The following is a 16,935-nucleotide window of genomic DNA, read 5'->3' on the forward strand; positions in this document are numbered from 1 at the left end:
GCAGACTGACTGAAAACACTGCTGAGGGCAGCAGCAGGCGAGACAGGAGAGGTCTGCTGCACCATGTGGGTTGCTCCCAGGCTGGCCGGGGATCGAACTTGTGCTGCAGAGGCTGTGGATTGCCTCATAGTGAGGCGCTTAATTCCTTGTGCCACCAGGGATGCCCCCAACAGTCATTTTAGTTCCTGATAATAATAGAATGACAGAAATGCATCTTGATCTCCTGACTTGTTAGAAAAATTTAGAAAGTGACTGATAGATACTACTGAGTCAGTAATAACATTAATGAGACAATGAAAAAATAACATCATTTACCAAAGCACTTGTACTTTCCTTTGTATATTTGGTAAAAGTTTGAGACAATGAAAAAATAACATCATTTACCAAAGCACTTGTACTTTCCTTTGTATATTTGGTAAAAGTTTGATATACTGTAGAATTTCAACATTAATCTTGGATTATTCTTCATGTAAAGAAAAATGTTTGAAATAAAATACATACCACCCAAAAGGAAAGAAAAAAAATGATAGCTGCTAAATACAAAATCTAAAATTAGGATTTCTAGAATGAGCAGGTTTTACATGAAGGAAGCACCTTTTAATGCACTTTTGAAAGCACCTGTTAAAACCTCATTTTGCTAAAACAGAACAAAATTACAGCTATACCGTAAACTGACAAATGAAGTCAAAAAAGTTAGATAACAGTAATGTCAACATGCTATTTAGTGTACTATATATTAAATGTATAATAAACAACATATTTATAGTAGAAATTTAAGTGATCTGTTCTGGAACTCCAATTTCTCCTTTCATGGCCCAACTTGAGGTCAGTCCTTTACAAATGAACAGAAAAATTTAAATATAGAATAAAAGTGGAAATCCACTTTTTGTGCTAAAAATATCTGAAGTGAAAACTCAAGTGATTAAGAAAACTATCATCTAGCAACTGTACTGTAAGATAACAATAATTTAAATATTTAACATAATTAAGTTTTTAACTTCTTAGAAATGGGACTTGCATAACCCAGAGGGTTGCAAAACTGGAATGTTAATGGCCTACGGCAAGCAATTAAAATGTGTGAAGCAAGGCAAATTCAAGGAAAATGTTGAGTGTTGAAGGCTATTGAGCCAGGAAATCCATTCTCTGCTGAGAAGATCCTTTCTGTCACTGCCTGCTGGCTATTGTCAGGAAGGAGAGTACAAAAGAACTCACAATTCTATTTTCCTAGAGAATCCCCATAATTTTAAATGTAAGAATCTGACTTATTAATGCAAGGTCCCACAGGTCAAGCCAAACAAATTGGTGGGACAGAAATGGCCAGCTTTTTCCATCCTCTGCAAGCACCATAAGTTTACTCAGGGTCAGAGAAATCTAAGACTATATACTCCAAGAACTTGCTGGGGCTAATGTAGAAAACAGCTTTATTTGGAAACAGAGCTACCTCCATTTTAAAGAAAAAAATCTTTTTCATATTGTCAATTGAAAAATAGAAGTCAGAAAAGAAAAATATGTTGAAGACAGATTTTCTTCTGCCACATTTTAAAGGATTTAGGATTATCCTGGCTGAACTGAAGTTGCCTTGGTAAGCAGTGTCTGTCAGCCTCTCTCATTGGAAGGATTTTGCGCTGTTCTTTAATTTTTCTCCTTAGTCAGTTTCTCAGAAGATATAGTAAAGCCAACAATAGAGTTTATTCAAGTATCATAATGTGGTCAGAGTCTTGTCCATGAAGTCAGCGAAATAAATTAATTGTTAAAGTTTTAAGAACTTCTAAGTGAATGGTTAAAAAAGGATTCTCATAACTGGGTTTAGTTTTCATGACAATGAAGCAATTATTTTTCTTGAGGAGGGGCAGATCCTAAATATTTATCTAAAAAAATTTCCTTAGATTCTAAGATTAACATCAACAAAAAGTCTTAAAAATATTTTTGATATATGTTAAAACTCAGTAAGTTTATATCCAACTTTACATTTTACATTTTGTATACAAAATGTAAATGCTATTCACACTTGATAATTCATGCAATCTTATTTCTTTGACTTATGTCCTGTTGGTTAAGAAATTCTGGAAAAATTAGAGCTGAGTTTGTCTGCTTGTGTTCCAATATCAGAACTGTTGATCATCCTTCCCATGATTCAGCATTTTCTCAAACTGTGGGCCAACGAATCAGTTTGTAACTTATGATTTAAATTTTTCTTGGGATAAAAGGGAATAGAATAGAAAGCAATAGAGTGCAATGCTAAGAATAACTGATGATATTATCAATTCCATTTTATTCACACACACACATACACACACACACACAAATACACACTTACTAGGACCTCACTGTAAAATGTATTTCTTATGTGGGTCACTATCAAAATAACTTGACTAAAATTACTTATAGAAAGATTCACTCTGTGGCTTTGCATTTGTAGAAATCGAGTTTAAAGAGGGAGAAAACCAGCACTTTGTTGAAATTGAAGTAATCTTTGATGGAGTAAGAGAGATGAGAGAGGCCTTTACTGTCCACCTAAAACCCGATGAGAACATGATAGCAGAGACGCAGGTAAGGAGCAGAGTGTGCTTACAAATTCACAACAGCCATTTTATCAGGGAACATGCATATAAACATCAATAGTGTACAATGAATTAATAGGACTTTGTACAAATCTTACACAATCCCTTTTCATTTCCTAAATAAATTTTGTTCCACTTTCCAATCAAGAAATTCCTGTCTTTCTTTGAAAAATCATATTTGTAGAAACTCAAGGACTGAGCCCCACATCAGCCGACTTACCCTTCCCATCTCAGTCAGAAACAATTGAATTTGTTGAGAGAAATCATCTAGAGAGGAAGCAGCATCTCAGCCCCAAGATAAGGCTTTTAATTCAGTTTAGGACTCATTATAACATATATTATAACCCATAAACCCAACCGTTAACCCTCAAAAATTCCTACCTGCTCATCCTGGTATTGTCAAATTGATCTTCTGAGCCTCAGTGACCAAAACATTGTAGGCCTAATCTTTGTTTACTGTACTTTTTAAATTTATTGTATTATAAACCAGATGTTCTTCAAGATAAGCACAATTTTCACAGAATCTTGACCTTTAAACCCAAAATAATTTTAAACTGAATGATTTTAGGAACAGATAAATTGTTAATATCTAAGCTTAGATTTGTTCTATTTATTTTATAACTTGTTTCCCTATTTTTTTGAAATCAAATTGAGATTTTTTTCCTTAAATATGTTTTATCATTTTATAATCTTTACTACTTCATAACATTTTCTGCTATAGTGCCTTGCTTTTTAAAGAGTCATCTGTAAAATTCAAGAAGTATGGGCAAAAATTCCTTTTCAAATATATTTTTATAAATCTTGATGAGATGTGTCTTTTATTAGTGCTTTTAGAGAGTGTTGAATTAAACTTTTTTTGGGTAAAAGGAACAGAGATTCAGTCCAATCATTTGAAGTGATGAGAGCTTCTTTCATGAATATGCATGTAAATACAGGCTTGGGATCTGTGATACATAGCTGGATGCCCGAGGTTATTCAGGAGCTAAGGCAAATTCATCAACAAGGGGGTCTTGTTACCTTACCAGAGCAGATGTGCACAGATTCCTTTTCTGTCATGACTCAGCCTCTCTCTCTACCTGTGCTTCAGACTTCATATAACTTTCTGCTCATGTAAACTTCCTTTCCCAGCGTCCACTCCAGCATGGCCCTAGGATCTGCCTTCTCTCAGGGAGTCTTTCAACTTTTCCCACTATCAACTAATTGACTTTTTTTTTAAAGATGTATTTATTTATTTATACAAGCACTGGGTACAGTCAGAAGCGCGGAGGGTGAGAGAATTCACCAGAGCCAGAGTGGGGAACAGAACAGGGAGACTGACAACATACACTGCTGAGGGGAGCAGCAGGTGAGACAGGAGAGGTCTGTTGCACCATGAGGGACCCTCGCCCGTGGCCAGGGATTGAACCGGCACTGCAGAAGCTGTGGGTAGCTTCACAGCCTAGTGCTCAACCGCTGCACCACCAGGGGAGGCCCAACTAATTGACTTTTTCATAGATCATCCATCTCACAACCCCAAGACAAAGTTAGCTATAATTGTCACAATTTGAAGAAAAAAATTAGAGCTCCAATACCTCATGGGCCACTTGCCTACCAGGCTGCTCTATGCCATGGCTAAGGCAGTGACCAAGGTGCCAGGGTCACGCGGAGCCAACCCCACAAACCCTGAGGCTCTCCAGGAGTCTTGACTGTGACCATCTTCACCATAATGAGCCGGAGACTTGCCAAGCATCGGGAGTATTGTTCTGTACAATAGAAGCCCAGAGAATCTAGTATTTCAATGTTTGTGGTAATAATCTTTTCTTTTTAGGTAATCAAAGCCATTGTGTATATAGAAGAAATGAACAGCATAGCAGACGTCACTTTTCCGTCTGTTCCTCAAATTGTGTCCTTACTGATATACGATGACACTTCTAGAGCTAAAGAGAGTGCTGGACCCGTGTCTGGCTATCCTGTCGTCTGTATCACAGTGAGTTGGAAATTACAAGATTTAGAAAATCATAAAATAATTACTTAAAAGAATTATAAACATTAACCAATATAGTATTGGCTTTGTCACAAGAGGATAAAGTGAGAAAATACTGCAAAGTCTAAGCTTTGAACTTTGGAAAGGAAAATACAGCATTAATCAAATAAAGCTCCCATTTTCCTTCCTTCTTCCAACAGAGGTTTATTAACTGATGTGTACACAGCGTGTTATCTCATGTTATCTCAGCCTGTCACTGATAGAAAGATAAATAAGCTCTGAACTCTACACTGAAAGAATTTAAGGGAAGGGAGAGAAAATTACATAGGGGTCTGTTACTCTCCTATCCGGCATAATGTGATCATCATGAGAATGATACAAACTAGAAGTGTAGCTGCAGCTCCCCCCCCAACTCCATATGTGGGAGTCAAGTGTGAGGGATCATCAGGGGATCCAGACTTTAAGGTAAGAGTCAGATAAGGGAAGATCATCCCTAGAGGAAGTGGTTGCCATGCAAGTTACATCTAGAGGAATAACAAGAAAAAAAATGGTATATTATCATTACTGTTTTACTTGCTTTTTCTTGACTCTAAATGATAAGCTCCTGGTGAGCAAAATCTGGAATGTACTGATTTTTATGTCTCAACGGTCCTGATATAATAGTAGACAATATAATAGGTAGACAATAAATGCTTATTTAATTAACAAAGCAGACATAATCATTTGGTGCCAGGTCTTTTAATGTTATAGTGAGGAGGATGAACTTAGTTTGTGGGGTAGCAGGGTGTTCCTGCACAGAATGGCCTGAGCTGAGGGGTTATAGTGGATGTTACCATGGCAGCACCAGGCTAGAAAGGCCCTGGTGTAGACTTGAAGTGGTGCTGGTAATGGGAAGGAAGAGAGCAATTTAAAAAACATTGAAAAGAAGATCAACCAGGCTCACTGACCAACTGGATGTGGGGGAAAAGGAGAGCATGGAGTGAGGTGATGTGGTGAGGGGTGAGAATGTGAAGAAGAGGGAAAAAGAACAAGGATGATTTTGCCAACTCTGAGAATTCAGGAGTTGATGAAATGAGTAACATTGTAATTCATAGCAAGCTGAAGGTAGAAACATCCAGTAAGTTGTATCGAATGCAAAATTTAAGTTCATAAAAATTATCATGACTAGAAATTTGAAAGTTACATGAATAACATAGAAAGAGTTAAAAGCAGTGGGAATGAAAACATTACGATAGACCTTGAGAGGAATGATTTCCATACTGTTCTATACTGTAGTTTTGATAGTTATTGTTTTTTGCGTTCCATACACTTGTGGTCCTAAATATTTATAGGTATTATTTCTTTTTCATAGGCTTGCAACCCTAGGTATTCTGACTATGACAAAACAGGCTCTATTTGTGCGAGCGAGAACATCAATGACACTTTGACGCGGTACCGATGGCTGACCAGCGCTCCCTCTGGCCCTGATGGCGTGACTAGCCCCATGAGAGAAGTGGACTTTGACACCTTTTTCACATCATCCAAGATGATCACTTTGGACTCCATATACTTTCAGCCTGGCTCCCGAGTACAGTGCGCAGCTCGTGCTGTGAATGCCAACGGCGATGAAGGCCTGGAGCTGATGAGCCCTATTGTAACCATCGGCAGAGAAGAAGGTAATGCATTGCCATTTGCATGTGAAGATAACTGGAAAACCATGGAATATCATAAATGTCTTGTATCTGTTTATCAGTTCATCCAAATGTCCCACATATTCCACAGTACACTCTAAGTATATAAAAATGAAAATCTGTTTGTATAAAAATTTTCATTAGAAAACAAATATTTACTCATTTCATGTTTTTGATGATCTGTTATCTACAAGAATTTGGCTGGCATTTAAGTGTCCTATACTGACAGAAAGAAAAATAAGATTTCTGTCTTAAAGGAGTTCAGCTCAAACTGAAGACACATATTTTATCTGCACACACATTTAGAAATGCAAAAGTAGGAGTCATTAGTTGGACACTGAGTGGATCAGGAATGTTTAGGTGCTGAAGCTGAACCATGAAAACAGCAGAGGAAAAAAACACGAGCAATAATTCATGGAACATTCTGGGAACTATAAACAGAAAAATGAAAAGCATATTTAGAGAGAGAAGACTGAGATTCAGAGATGAAGCAGAATGAGATGGAAGGGTGGCTCAATGCTATGCCAAGGGCAATCCAACTTGGTCGTTGGAGGAGCAGGATTTTACCAGGGATAGAGAACAAGGTCAGTCCAGAAGAAGTGTGCACATGTGCCCATACTTTGTATTACAAAGAAAGTTGTGTTCAGGGCCAGAGCTCAGAAACACTGGAGTAGAGGAGAGCATGTAGTGGGAAACAAGACTGAAAACAGAGAAAATCCACTTTATAAACAAATCATTCTGTAGAAGAACTTTTCAATTAGATTTTTTAAAAATAGTCTAGAAGATTTTGTTTCTAAAACTTACAGTTTCATACAATGGTTCAGAAGTATATTTGTCCCATAAAGAAATTTACCACTTCTGACAATTATATGTTCACGATAAATATTTATAAATAATAAAAAAGCATTAGGATTAAAATATGATTTTAGTTTCTCTTAAGCACAACTATGTTGGTATCATCCTCCCCAAGAAAGTAAACAATCCCTTAAAATGATTCCCCCTATTAGTAAAGCAATCAAATCAGGTACTGGGACATGCCTTGTGCCTTTGATTTTATTGCTGTTGTAATAAATACATGTCCATTTTCTCTTGTTTGTACAAATAGGAATTTTCTTGAAATTATAATCCAGCTTCTTGGTTGCTTCCATGATATTAAAATGGAAACATCACAATTCTCTGAAAAACATTGAAGAAAGATTTTCATATAAACAGTTTTGATTCAAAGAGATAGGTAGGTAGGTAGGTAGGTAGGTAGGATAGATCCCTTGTTTGGTTACCCTATATTCTTCCTATATGTGAGGAGGAATATTATTGTTTTTCCTTCTGACTTATTTCACTGAGCATAATCCCTTCTAGCTCCATCCATGTTACTGCAAATGGCATGAGTTTATCTTTTTGATTGCTAACTAGTATTCCATTGGGTGTGTTTATCATATCTTCTTGATCCAATCATCTGTTTTTGGACACTTAGATTGATTCCGTATCTTAGCTATTTAAAATAGTGCTGCAGGGCCTCCCCCGTGGCGTAGCGGTTGAGCGCTGGGCTGCGAAGCTGCCCGCAGCCTCTGCAGCATGGGTTCGATCCCCGGCCACCAGCAAGGGTCCCACATGGCGTGCAGACCTCTCCTGCCGTGCCCACTGCTCCCTTCAGCAGTGTCTTCCATCTGTCTGCCTGTTCTGCTCCCTGCTCTGACTCTAGTGAATTCTCTCACCCTCCCGCGCTTCTGACTGTACCCAGTGCTTGTATAAATAAATAAATAAATCTTTAAAATAGTGCTGCAATAAACAAAGAAATGCAAGTTTCCTTTCAGAATTAGTGTTTTGTGACCTTTGGGAAAATACTTAACCATTAAGAAGTAGCCACAAGACAGTCTGCTGTGATTACTTCTTAAAATGTGGTCTTTACTTCCTTATGTTGTCATCTCCCGGCAATGCCTTTAGTCCACAGAGAAGTTTAAAGTACAAGGAAAAATAATAGTGTCTCTTTCAAAAATATTCTTTAATGTGATCTGTTATCTTCTTGTAGCATAAATATGTTTATTTTCTTCCAGGTCTCTGTCAGCCTCGGGTGCCGGGGATAGTGGGAGCTGAGCCTTTCTCAGCAAAGTTGCGCTACACTGGCCCCGAGGACCCAGAACACACAAACTTTATCAAGCTCACTGTCACGATGCCTCACATTGATGGTAGGTGACCAGGGTAAACAAATCCATGGAAGTGGTTTGGGCTTCTCCTTATCTGATTCATTTTAGTGAATACTCTGAATAGTGAGGCGCACAGTAAGTGCTCAATTTGCAATTAGAGCTTCAAGTCCTTCTGCTCCTTTCAAGTGTTTCTGCTTTCTTTCTTTTTAAAAGTCATACAATGTGGGCCTCCCCGGTGGCGCAGTGGTTGAGCGCTGGGTTGCGAAGCTGCCCACGGCCTCTGCGGCAGCGGTTCGATCCCCGGCTGCTCCCCGGCCACCAGAGGAGGGTCCCACATGGCGCGCAGACCTCTCCTGCCGCCCGCTGCTCCCCTCAGCAGTGTACTTCGGTCCTTCTGCCTGCTCTGCTCCCCGCTCTGGCTCTGGTGAATTCTCTCACCCTCCCGCGCTTCTGACTGTACCCAATGCATGTATAAACAAAACAAACGAACAAATAAATAAAAAAAAAAAAAAACATGCCTCTATTAAAAAAAATAAATAAATAAAAAAAAAAAAATAAAAAAATAAAAGTCATACAATGTAAGCACTATTTAAATTTCGATAAACTTAGTGCTTGTCCAAACACAATGAAACAAACCTTTGGTTAATGTACTAGCAAAGATGTATCTTCAAAACTCTTGAATTTAAACTGGCGGTAAAATATTCTGGTCTCTCAATGCTTATCATCAACATTTATTTGCTATTTCATAACTGGAATTTTATAAATATTTTCCATATTAACTGTAATGACTTAGATATTTCTTTGGCATTGAAATAAAATTAAAAATATAACTCAAAGTTTTGTGTTCATTTTCTCTGGTTAAGAAAGTGTGGCCAGAATTGGTGAGTCAATAACCTTATCCACATTATATAAACATTTCTCCATGTATACAAGAATTTTCACGTTTATTCCCTCCAGTCACTGTGTACTTGAAGTAAATCATTAATATTAATTTATTACTTGACATGTTAGTAATATTTTAAGTAGCTAAGGAAGAAGAAACATGGGGAACTAGAAGGTAGAATCCTCTGCCCTTAGAAAAAGAGCATAATTCTGCTTTGCTTATTTCGAGCCTAAACTTGGTGGGAGGTAGATGGGCAACAATCTGCAACTCTTCCAGCATAATGCTGATCCTAACTTTGGCCATCCTAACTTTTGAGTCATGTGGGAAATGAGACTTGGAGTTACAAAGGGCTTAGCAGGAATCCATCAGAAAAACAGACCTCTAACAGTTTCTCCTGTAGAAAAACTGATCCCCCATGTGCTCCTAAGGCTTGGCTTTGCATTTCATTCACTAGTTGGAGCTCTGCCATGGTAGAAGTGGATCAGTTCTTTTGTGGGATCAGAGTTTTGCTCTGGGAAAACCTCAAAGGGAGAAATGGTAAGGTTCTAGGGAAGGCCTCATTCATAGCCTTTTTGCTGCATTGCTTATGCCAGTGTTCAACAAACTATGGCTCATGGAGTAAATCCCATCTTTGCCTATTTGTCTGTGGTCTACAGGCTAAGCATTTGTCTGTGGCCTACATTTGTTTAATGTTTGGAAAATTCTGAAAGAAGGCTATCTCATGACATATGACAATTATGATATTGTTTTTTTTTTTAATAATGTGCTTTTTTTTAAGATTTACTTTTTATTTATTTATGCATACAAGAACTGGTATATAGGCCAGAGGTGCGGGGGGTGAGAGGATTCACCAGAGACAGAGTGGGGGGGGCAGAACAGGCAGATCTACTGAAATACACTGCTGTGGGAGCAGCGGGTGAGACAGGAGAGGTCTGCTGTGCCATATGGGTTAGCTCCCTGGCCGGGGATAGAACTCATGCCGCAATGCCTGATGATAGTTTGATAGCACTGAGATAGTTTGATAACCAGGGAGGTCCCAATTATGATGTTCTTAGCCACTGTCCATGATGAAGTCTGTGGCACACACTTATGTTAATTCCTTTATCCTTCATTGATGGCAACCTACTCTCCACAGTGGCAGCATTGAGCAGTTGAAGCAGTGGAATCTTATGGCCCACAAATCCTAAAATATTTGCAATTGGGCCCTTTACAGAAGAGGTTTGCCAACCCTTAGCCCAAATTGGATAGTAGTAGTTTTCAAACTTTTTGGTCTTAGGACACCCTTCAAATTATTTAGGGTTTTTCACTTTTGTTTTTATGGGATATATTTATTTATGTCAACTGAACTTGAAAACTGAGGAACTGTTAAATATAAGGTTTTCACTTATTTTAAAATAACAAGAAAATATTTGTTACACATTAACATGAAAAATAGGGCCTCCCTAGTGGTGCAAGGTGTTAAGTGCCATACTGTTAAGCTGTCCGCAGCCTCTGCGGCATAAGTTCGATCCCTGGCCAGCCAGGGAGCAATCCACATGGCGCAGCAGACCTCTCCGGACTAAACCACTGCTCCCCTCAGCAATGTACTTTGGTCAATCTGCCGGTTCTGTTCCCCACTCTCTCTGGTGAATCCTTTCACCCCCTTATCTCTGGCCTGTACCCCAGTTCTTGTATGCATAAATAAATAAAATGTTTAAAAAAAATGAAAAACATAGTTTTAAGAATAACTTTAATTTATAATCAAAAAATTTAATGTGAGTAGCATTGTTCTATTCTTTTGAAAATATTTTTTATCTCTGGTTTAATAAAAAAAAGCTATATTCTTATATCTGGTTCCGTATCCAATCTATTGTAATATATGATGTGTTATAGCCAAGAAAATTGGTGTGGAAAAGTCAAGTACTATCTTGTGTCATGATGCAAATGACTTTAATGTCACAGATTCCCTGAAAAATTCCTGGGGATCCCCAGGAGTCTGAGAACACCACTTTGATTATCACTACCAAACAGTATTTTATAGCAACAGTATTTTATAGTATTTTATTGTCTTGGCAAGAGATAATTTACCCAGCACTCTCAGCCCTTTGCTCTTGGTGAGATTGACACTAATGACTCCAAAATTCTTGCAGGCATGCTCCCTGTCATCTCCACTAAAGAACTTTCCAACTTTGAGCTTACCCTCAGTCCTGATGGCACAAGAGTTGGAAACCACAAGTGCTCCAACCTTCTGGATTACACTGAAGTGAAGACCCACCATGGTTTCTTGACTGATGCTACAAAAAACCCAGAGATCATTGGAGAAACATATCCTTATCAGTACAGCTCATCTATCAGAGGCTCCGGTACCTTGCGCTTCTACCGAAACCTGAATCTTGAGGCCTGTTTATGGGAGTTTGTGAGCTACTATGACATGTCAGAACTGCTTACTGACTGTGGAGGCACCATTGGGACCGATGGTCAGGTATACTTTTGAACATCAGAGCTTTGGTCACTGGATAAACTCATTGGTTTTATATAGTTACATAGGTTTGGATTAAATCCCATTTCCAGTCTTCTACTGGGTGATACAGTCATTAGGCAGAAGAGGAAAGAGATAATTAGCAAGGGTAGTGTGAAAATCCATGTCTCTTTCTGCAACAATGTGTCAATTGTATGTACTTTTTTTTTTAGCAATGCTTCAAATCTACTTCAATATAAAAATCCAAATACTAATTTGTCTTTGAAATCTACATTATCATTTCTGTGTCCTCGTATAGATGCCTGTGATACATCATGTACTGTCTTAAGAGAGGAGAGACAGGGCCTCTTTGGTGGTGCAGTGGGTTGAGTGTAGCACTGTGAAGCTATCCATAGCCTCTGCAGTGCATTTCATTTGCCAGCCGGGGAGATACCCACATAGCGTGGCAGACCACTCCTGCCTTGCCCGCTGCTCCCCTCAGTAGTGTTTTCAGTCATCTGCCTCTTCTGCTTCCCACTCTGTCTCTGGTGAATTCTCTCACCCTCTCGCACTTCTGGCCTGTACCCCAGTTCTTGTATAAATAAATAAATCTTAAAAAAAAAGAGAGAGAGAAAGGAGAGACAGTGCTCTAGGTCAGTCTAGCTTTTCTTGCTCCTCACTATCTTTCTTCCTCGCCATCACCTTATTTTTATCTTTTTCCTCCTTCTATCCCCATTTTCTTTTTCTTTCTAGTTCTTTTACATTTTCTTCCCTTTCTGTTTCATTTCTTTATCACTAACATAGACAGAAGTATTTCCATTAAAATCTTATTTTTTCTACTTTGCAATTTCTGACTTCTTTTCATACAACACCGATAGAGTCTACATATGAACACACGCACAAACACACACACACTTCACTCCACCATCATCATCAACAAAGTTGTTCAAATGACAAAGAAGCGGGGTCTCCATTAGTAGTTATAATAATCTAAAACATGCAAGGTGTAGTTTAGAATTGTAATGAATATTTGAACTAAAAGCTGTATTCTGTCCTGGACGAAGCTTATATAAATAAGTTTATACAGTAAAACATTGAATGATACCCAGAAAATATCATGTCATTCAAGATTTAGTCAAGTTGAGATGATTTTTTTCTGTGCTTTAAAATAAAATAAGATATAAAGCAAGTAGTAGCAAGAGAAAGGTAGGTGGTAATTCACTCTCAGTTTACTCTCACAGCAAAGCAATGAAACATGACCAGTTCAGCTGGTATTGATGTGGATTGGGCAGCCCTCTGCTATGTCTGGGAACTATTGATTTCAAGGTAGTGAGGCCTAATCTTAACCACCATCTCCTCTAAAAGCAGCAAGATATTCAGAAACTTGCACAGTTTAGTAAAAATCCCAAACAAAACACCAAGAGAAATACATTGTGGAATGGTAGGAAAAACCTGGGGGTTTGGAATCAAGCACATGCTGATTTAATTTGGTTCTGATATATTCTATGTGTCCTTGAACAAATTACTTATAAGATCCCTCAACCTGCCCTTACCACCTGAAAGATGTGTGGAAGAAAAAGCAATCCTATGCCCAGAATAAAAATGAAGAGTCCTTTTAAATCTACCTCATTCGTTGCCTTCATAAGTCAAGTATCTCTGGTCCCCTCTTCCTCACAGACCTTATTTTCAATCATATTTCCTTTTTGTTCTTCTCAGGATCTTGCTTTAGTCCCAGGATCTATTGGCAACCCAAATGGATGTAGTAAATGGATTGCATTGTAGTTCTGGTTTTTCCTTGTTTAAGTCACTCTGAACCATGGGCCTTTTTTGTAGATCTCATGGGGTTTAGAGTCAGTTTTCCCCCTCAAGGATGTTTTCTGTCTTCTTAGCAAAATGGCAGCACCTTTCCATCTTTGTGCCTTTTCAAGTGAAAACTTCACACTTACCCTGTTTGAGCCGTATCCTATTACATCTATCCACTTCCCCAGTGGATCCCGGGAATTTTTAATGCAAACCTTGCACTCTAATGTGTTCATTTCTTCAGTGAAATCTTACTGTAACACACTCAGTTAAGCTTCATTGGTGTTATTTTTAATCACCATTCCTTTATTTAATTATTTGAGCTCAGTGTTTTTTTTTTTTTTTTCTTCCTATTACTGTACTGCTAGCTAGGGAAAAAAAAAAAAAGCACTGCTCTACAATTGCACTGCCAATAGTTCTACTCCATGAGGTGAAAGCTGGCAACTGGAGGTTTCAGTTAAGTTTCTCCTGCTTGAAAGGCTTATGTTATACAACACTAGGGGTGAGGGAGAGAGGGGTCTGTGCATAACCTAAGAGTCCAGTTCTTAACTGGTTTGTGTTACTATATTAAATGAGATGGTTTGTGTTACTATCTTAAATGAGATGGGATACTTATTCTAGTTTCTTTTGGAAGGAGTTTTCTACTTTTGCAGTTATGAAAATTTAATAGTATGGTCCTGGTGATGAGCATCACAGATGACCAGATTCAGTGTGAATCACTGAAATTTCAGGATCTTGATATAAAATCCTAAAAGCCTCAGAATAAACCAAATGGTAATACAATTTAATAAAATACATTGTTCACTCTCCTAGAGTAAAGCTCAGGATGACTACCTTGCTTTCCCTACTTTCACCCTTCAGCTTAAGCTTAAGCTTCTCCTTTTTCCTTCTTACTGATGTCCTCTTACACTCTTTGGGCCCTGGCCACATACCACATTATTCAAATATAGCTAAGAGAAAATAAAGTATGAATTATAATAGAAGACATATGACTCTTTGAGATATTTTCCTACTTTTTTTTTTTTGAGGTGACATTGGTTTATAACACTATTTATGATTCAGGGGAATAAATTCACAGTTCCTCTGATTATTCTCCTAATTTTATCCCAATAGTTTTGGGTTCTAGAAATAAAAGAAAATATCTAGTAATAGTAGTAACAGTAACAATATTGATATTAACTAACATTATTTAATGTTTATTAGGTCTGACATTCTTCTAAGTACTTGACATGGTTTCACGAATTCTGTCACACTGGGACAAATACTAATTTTGTCCACTTATGAGAGATAAGAAAGCTGAAGCAAAGACAATTCAACTACCTTACTCAAGCTCATGTTGTGTACAAGCCTATGCTCTTAATCACTTGTGATACTTATGTGAGGAATTAATTGAGTGAATTGAATGTCATTTAATGGCTTACTTGTAGGAACAAATATGGTCATAGGTATGATCGTAAGAAAAGCAAATGAATTGTTCCCTCTTGGTGCAAGAATGCTGCCTACCAGCCATCAAAAATTGTGTGCCAGATTATATCTACACCCAAGACTGATAAAATTATGCAAATCTGTGCCTTAAGCCCAATGGTCTGCAGCTTTTTGAGTACAGGTAGATCAAATGTAAATGAAAACACATTTCATGAGATAGCATTACAAGGAAAACAAACCAAATGCTTCATGAACACACTCTATTGTACTTGCAAATTTGATAAGAATTTTATGAATTTTCACATTTCTGCATGCAGGCAGGGAAATCAGACAAAAATAATGATAACTATCATTATGACCAAATGTGCTCCAAGCAGCTTCATGTTTAATTGCCCATCACATTGCACACAGTACCGGAAGCAGGCCAGTGCTGCCCTAGGTCTGTGTATCCTCTGCCAAGTACACAATCCTGGCCATGCATCTAATAGATGTCACTTTCTCTCTTCTAGTCCTTTTATAGACTTGGCACCTTCGATCAAGATAATAACTGTGCAAATAAAATTTACCACCTGATAATTGCTTCTTCCAGGAACATGATGATGAAGTGATCCCCCCCCCTAAAGTTCTTAATAGCTAAAGCTACTGCCATGAAATAGTGCCAAGTTCTTGCATTTTTCTTTGTGATTGAAAAGCTATTTCTAACACACCCTGAAACGATTCTCTGTTTCCTAACCTCCATAGTCAGATTATTCCATTTACAAGAAAGAATTACAAAACTGAAGGAATCTTCTGGAATATCCAGGATAGTTACTGGTTAACAGCAATTAAATTTTATTAAGTTTTATGCAGTTTGACTATAGATTGCTTTAACTAATATAAGATGAATTGTGCTTTTGCCATCTTATTCATTGTACATTTATTCACTAAGTGAAACGGAGTCTTTTTAACTATGGATTTTTTTTTTATTTCTTTCTTGAAAAATTACTTCTTTTAAAAATAAAAGTCCTTCATTCATTCTATATCTCATCAGCCTGGCTGATGAGTTTACACTACAAGATCAGAATCTTAACTCTTACCTAATGAAGTAAATTGCCACTGCTAACATCGATTGAGGGGCTTGAATAAGAAATGCAACCTTACTTCCAGTACTTAGAACATGAAATTATAGTGTATTTCTGAGAAAAGAGTTTGCTTTTGGAAAAGTGAAAGTTTTTCTTTGTTGCACAGTTCAAGGAATAATTTTTCTTTATAATGCATTTGAATCAGAAACATGGAGCTTTAAGGCTGGAATATACTTTAGAAGCCATCTCTTCCTATTCCTTTATTTTACACTTAGTATACTGATTTGCTCTTTCTTACATGCAAGTCACTCTAAATAATTTTTTAAGAAATAATATAAAGAATCTAAAATATATAATTTTCATGAAATACGTTGTTTTGGGGCCTCCCTGGTGGTACAAGGGGTTAAGCACAGCACCATGAAGCTGTCCACAACCATTGCAGCACAAGTTCGATTCCGGGGCAGAGAGATACCCACATGGTGCAGCAGACCTCTCTGGGAGGAGAAGATAGTTGTATTTCCCTTAATATTCTGCAAAATTAAAGAATTAGATATGATAGGTTTGTTACTGGAAATGCTGAGTCCTTATGCCTGTCACTACAGATGTCAATGAGCAGAAACAGGAATTGAATCTATAAGAAGTGCTTTTATTTAGATAGCTTGTCAGTGATCTGAGAGCAGTGGGCATATCACCCTGAAGAAACCATTGACATCTCATCTCAAGCTGGCTTTCTTGTATTGAGTTAAACAAAGACAGTCTTAAGTGAATCAGTTTATCAGAACAATTGATATTCATGGTATTTGTTACATTCAGTTCCCAGGGTTTGTTCTCCCAATCATCCTGACCTTATTACATCCTGGCCTGCTGAGATTGGTTAATTTCTAATGGCATCAATATCCAGCACTCATTTGGTCATCACAGGACAGGAGTCCCAGTTCAAAGCAACATTTTTAGTTTAAAAAGAACAGATCAGGGGCCTCCCTGGTGGCACAAG

General features: G+C 37.7%; 1 protein-coding gene across 1 annotated transcript in view; it reads left to right on the top strand.

The window, feature by feature from the left end:
• The window catches only part of FREM2 (FRAS1 related extracellular matrix 2), a 165,645-nt gene that overhangs the window by 135,771 nt on the left and 12,939 nt on the right, over positions 1–16,935 (top strand). The window contains exons 12-16 of the mRNA XM_054701874.1: positions 2,420–2,550; positions 4,369–4,527; positions 5,876–6,179; positions 8,246–8,377; positions 11,348–11,679. Of these exons, the coding sequence (XP_054557849.1) occupies positions 2,420–2,550; positions 4,369–4,527; positions 5,876–6,179; positions 8,246–8,377; positions 11,348–11,679 (1,058 nt within the window). The remainder of the gene's footprint in view (positions 1–2,419; positions 2,551–4,368; positions 4,528–5,875; positions 6,180–8,245; positions 8,378–11,347; positions 11,680–16,935) is intronic.

Source organism: Talpa occidentalis, unplaced genomic scaffold (genome assembly GCF_014898055.3).
Source record: "Talpa occidentalis isolate TD23 unplaced genomic scaffold, MPIMG_talOcc4v2.1 talOcc4.5, whole genome shotgun sequence".
NCBI classification, from domain to species: domain Eukaryota; kingdom Metazoa; phylum Chordata; class Mammalia; order Eulipotyphla; family Talpidae; genus Talpa; species Talpa occidentalis.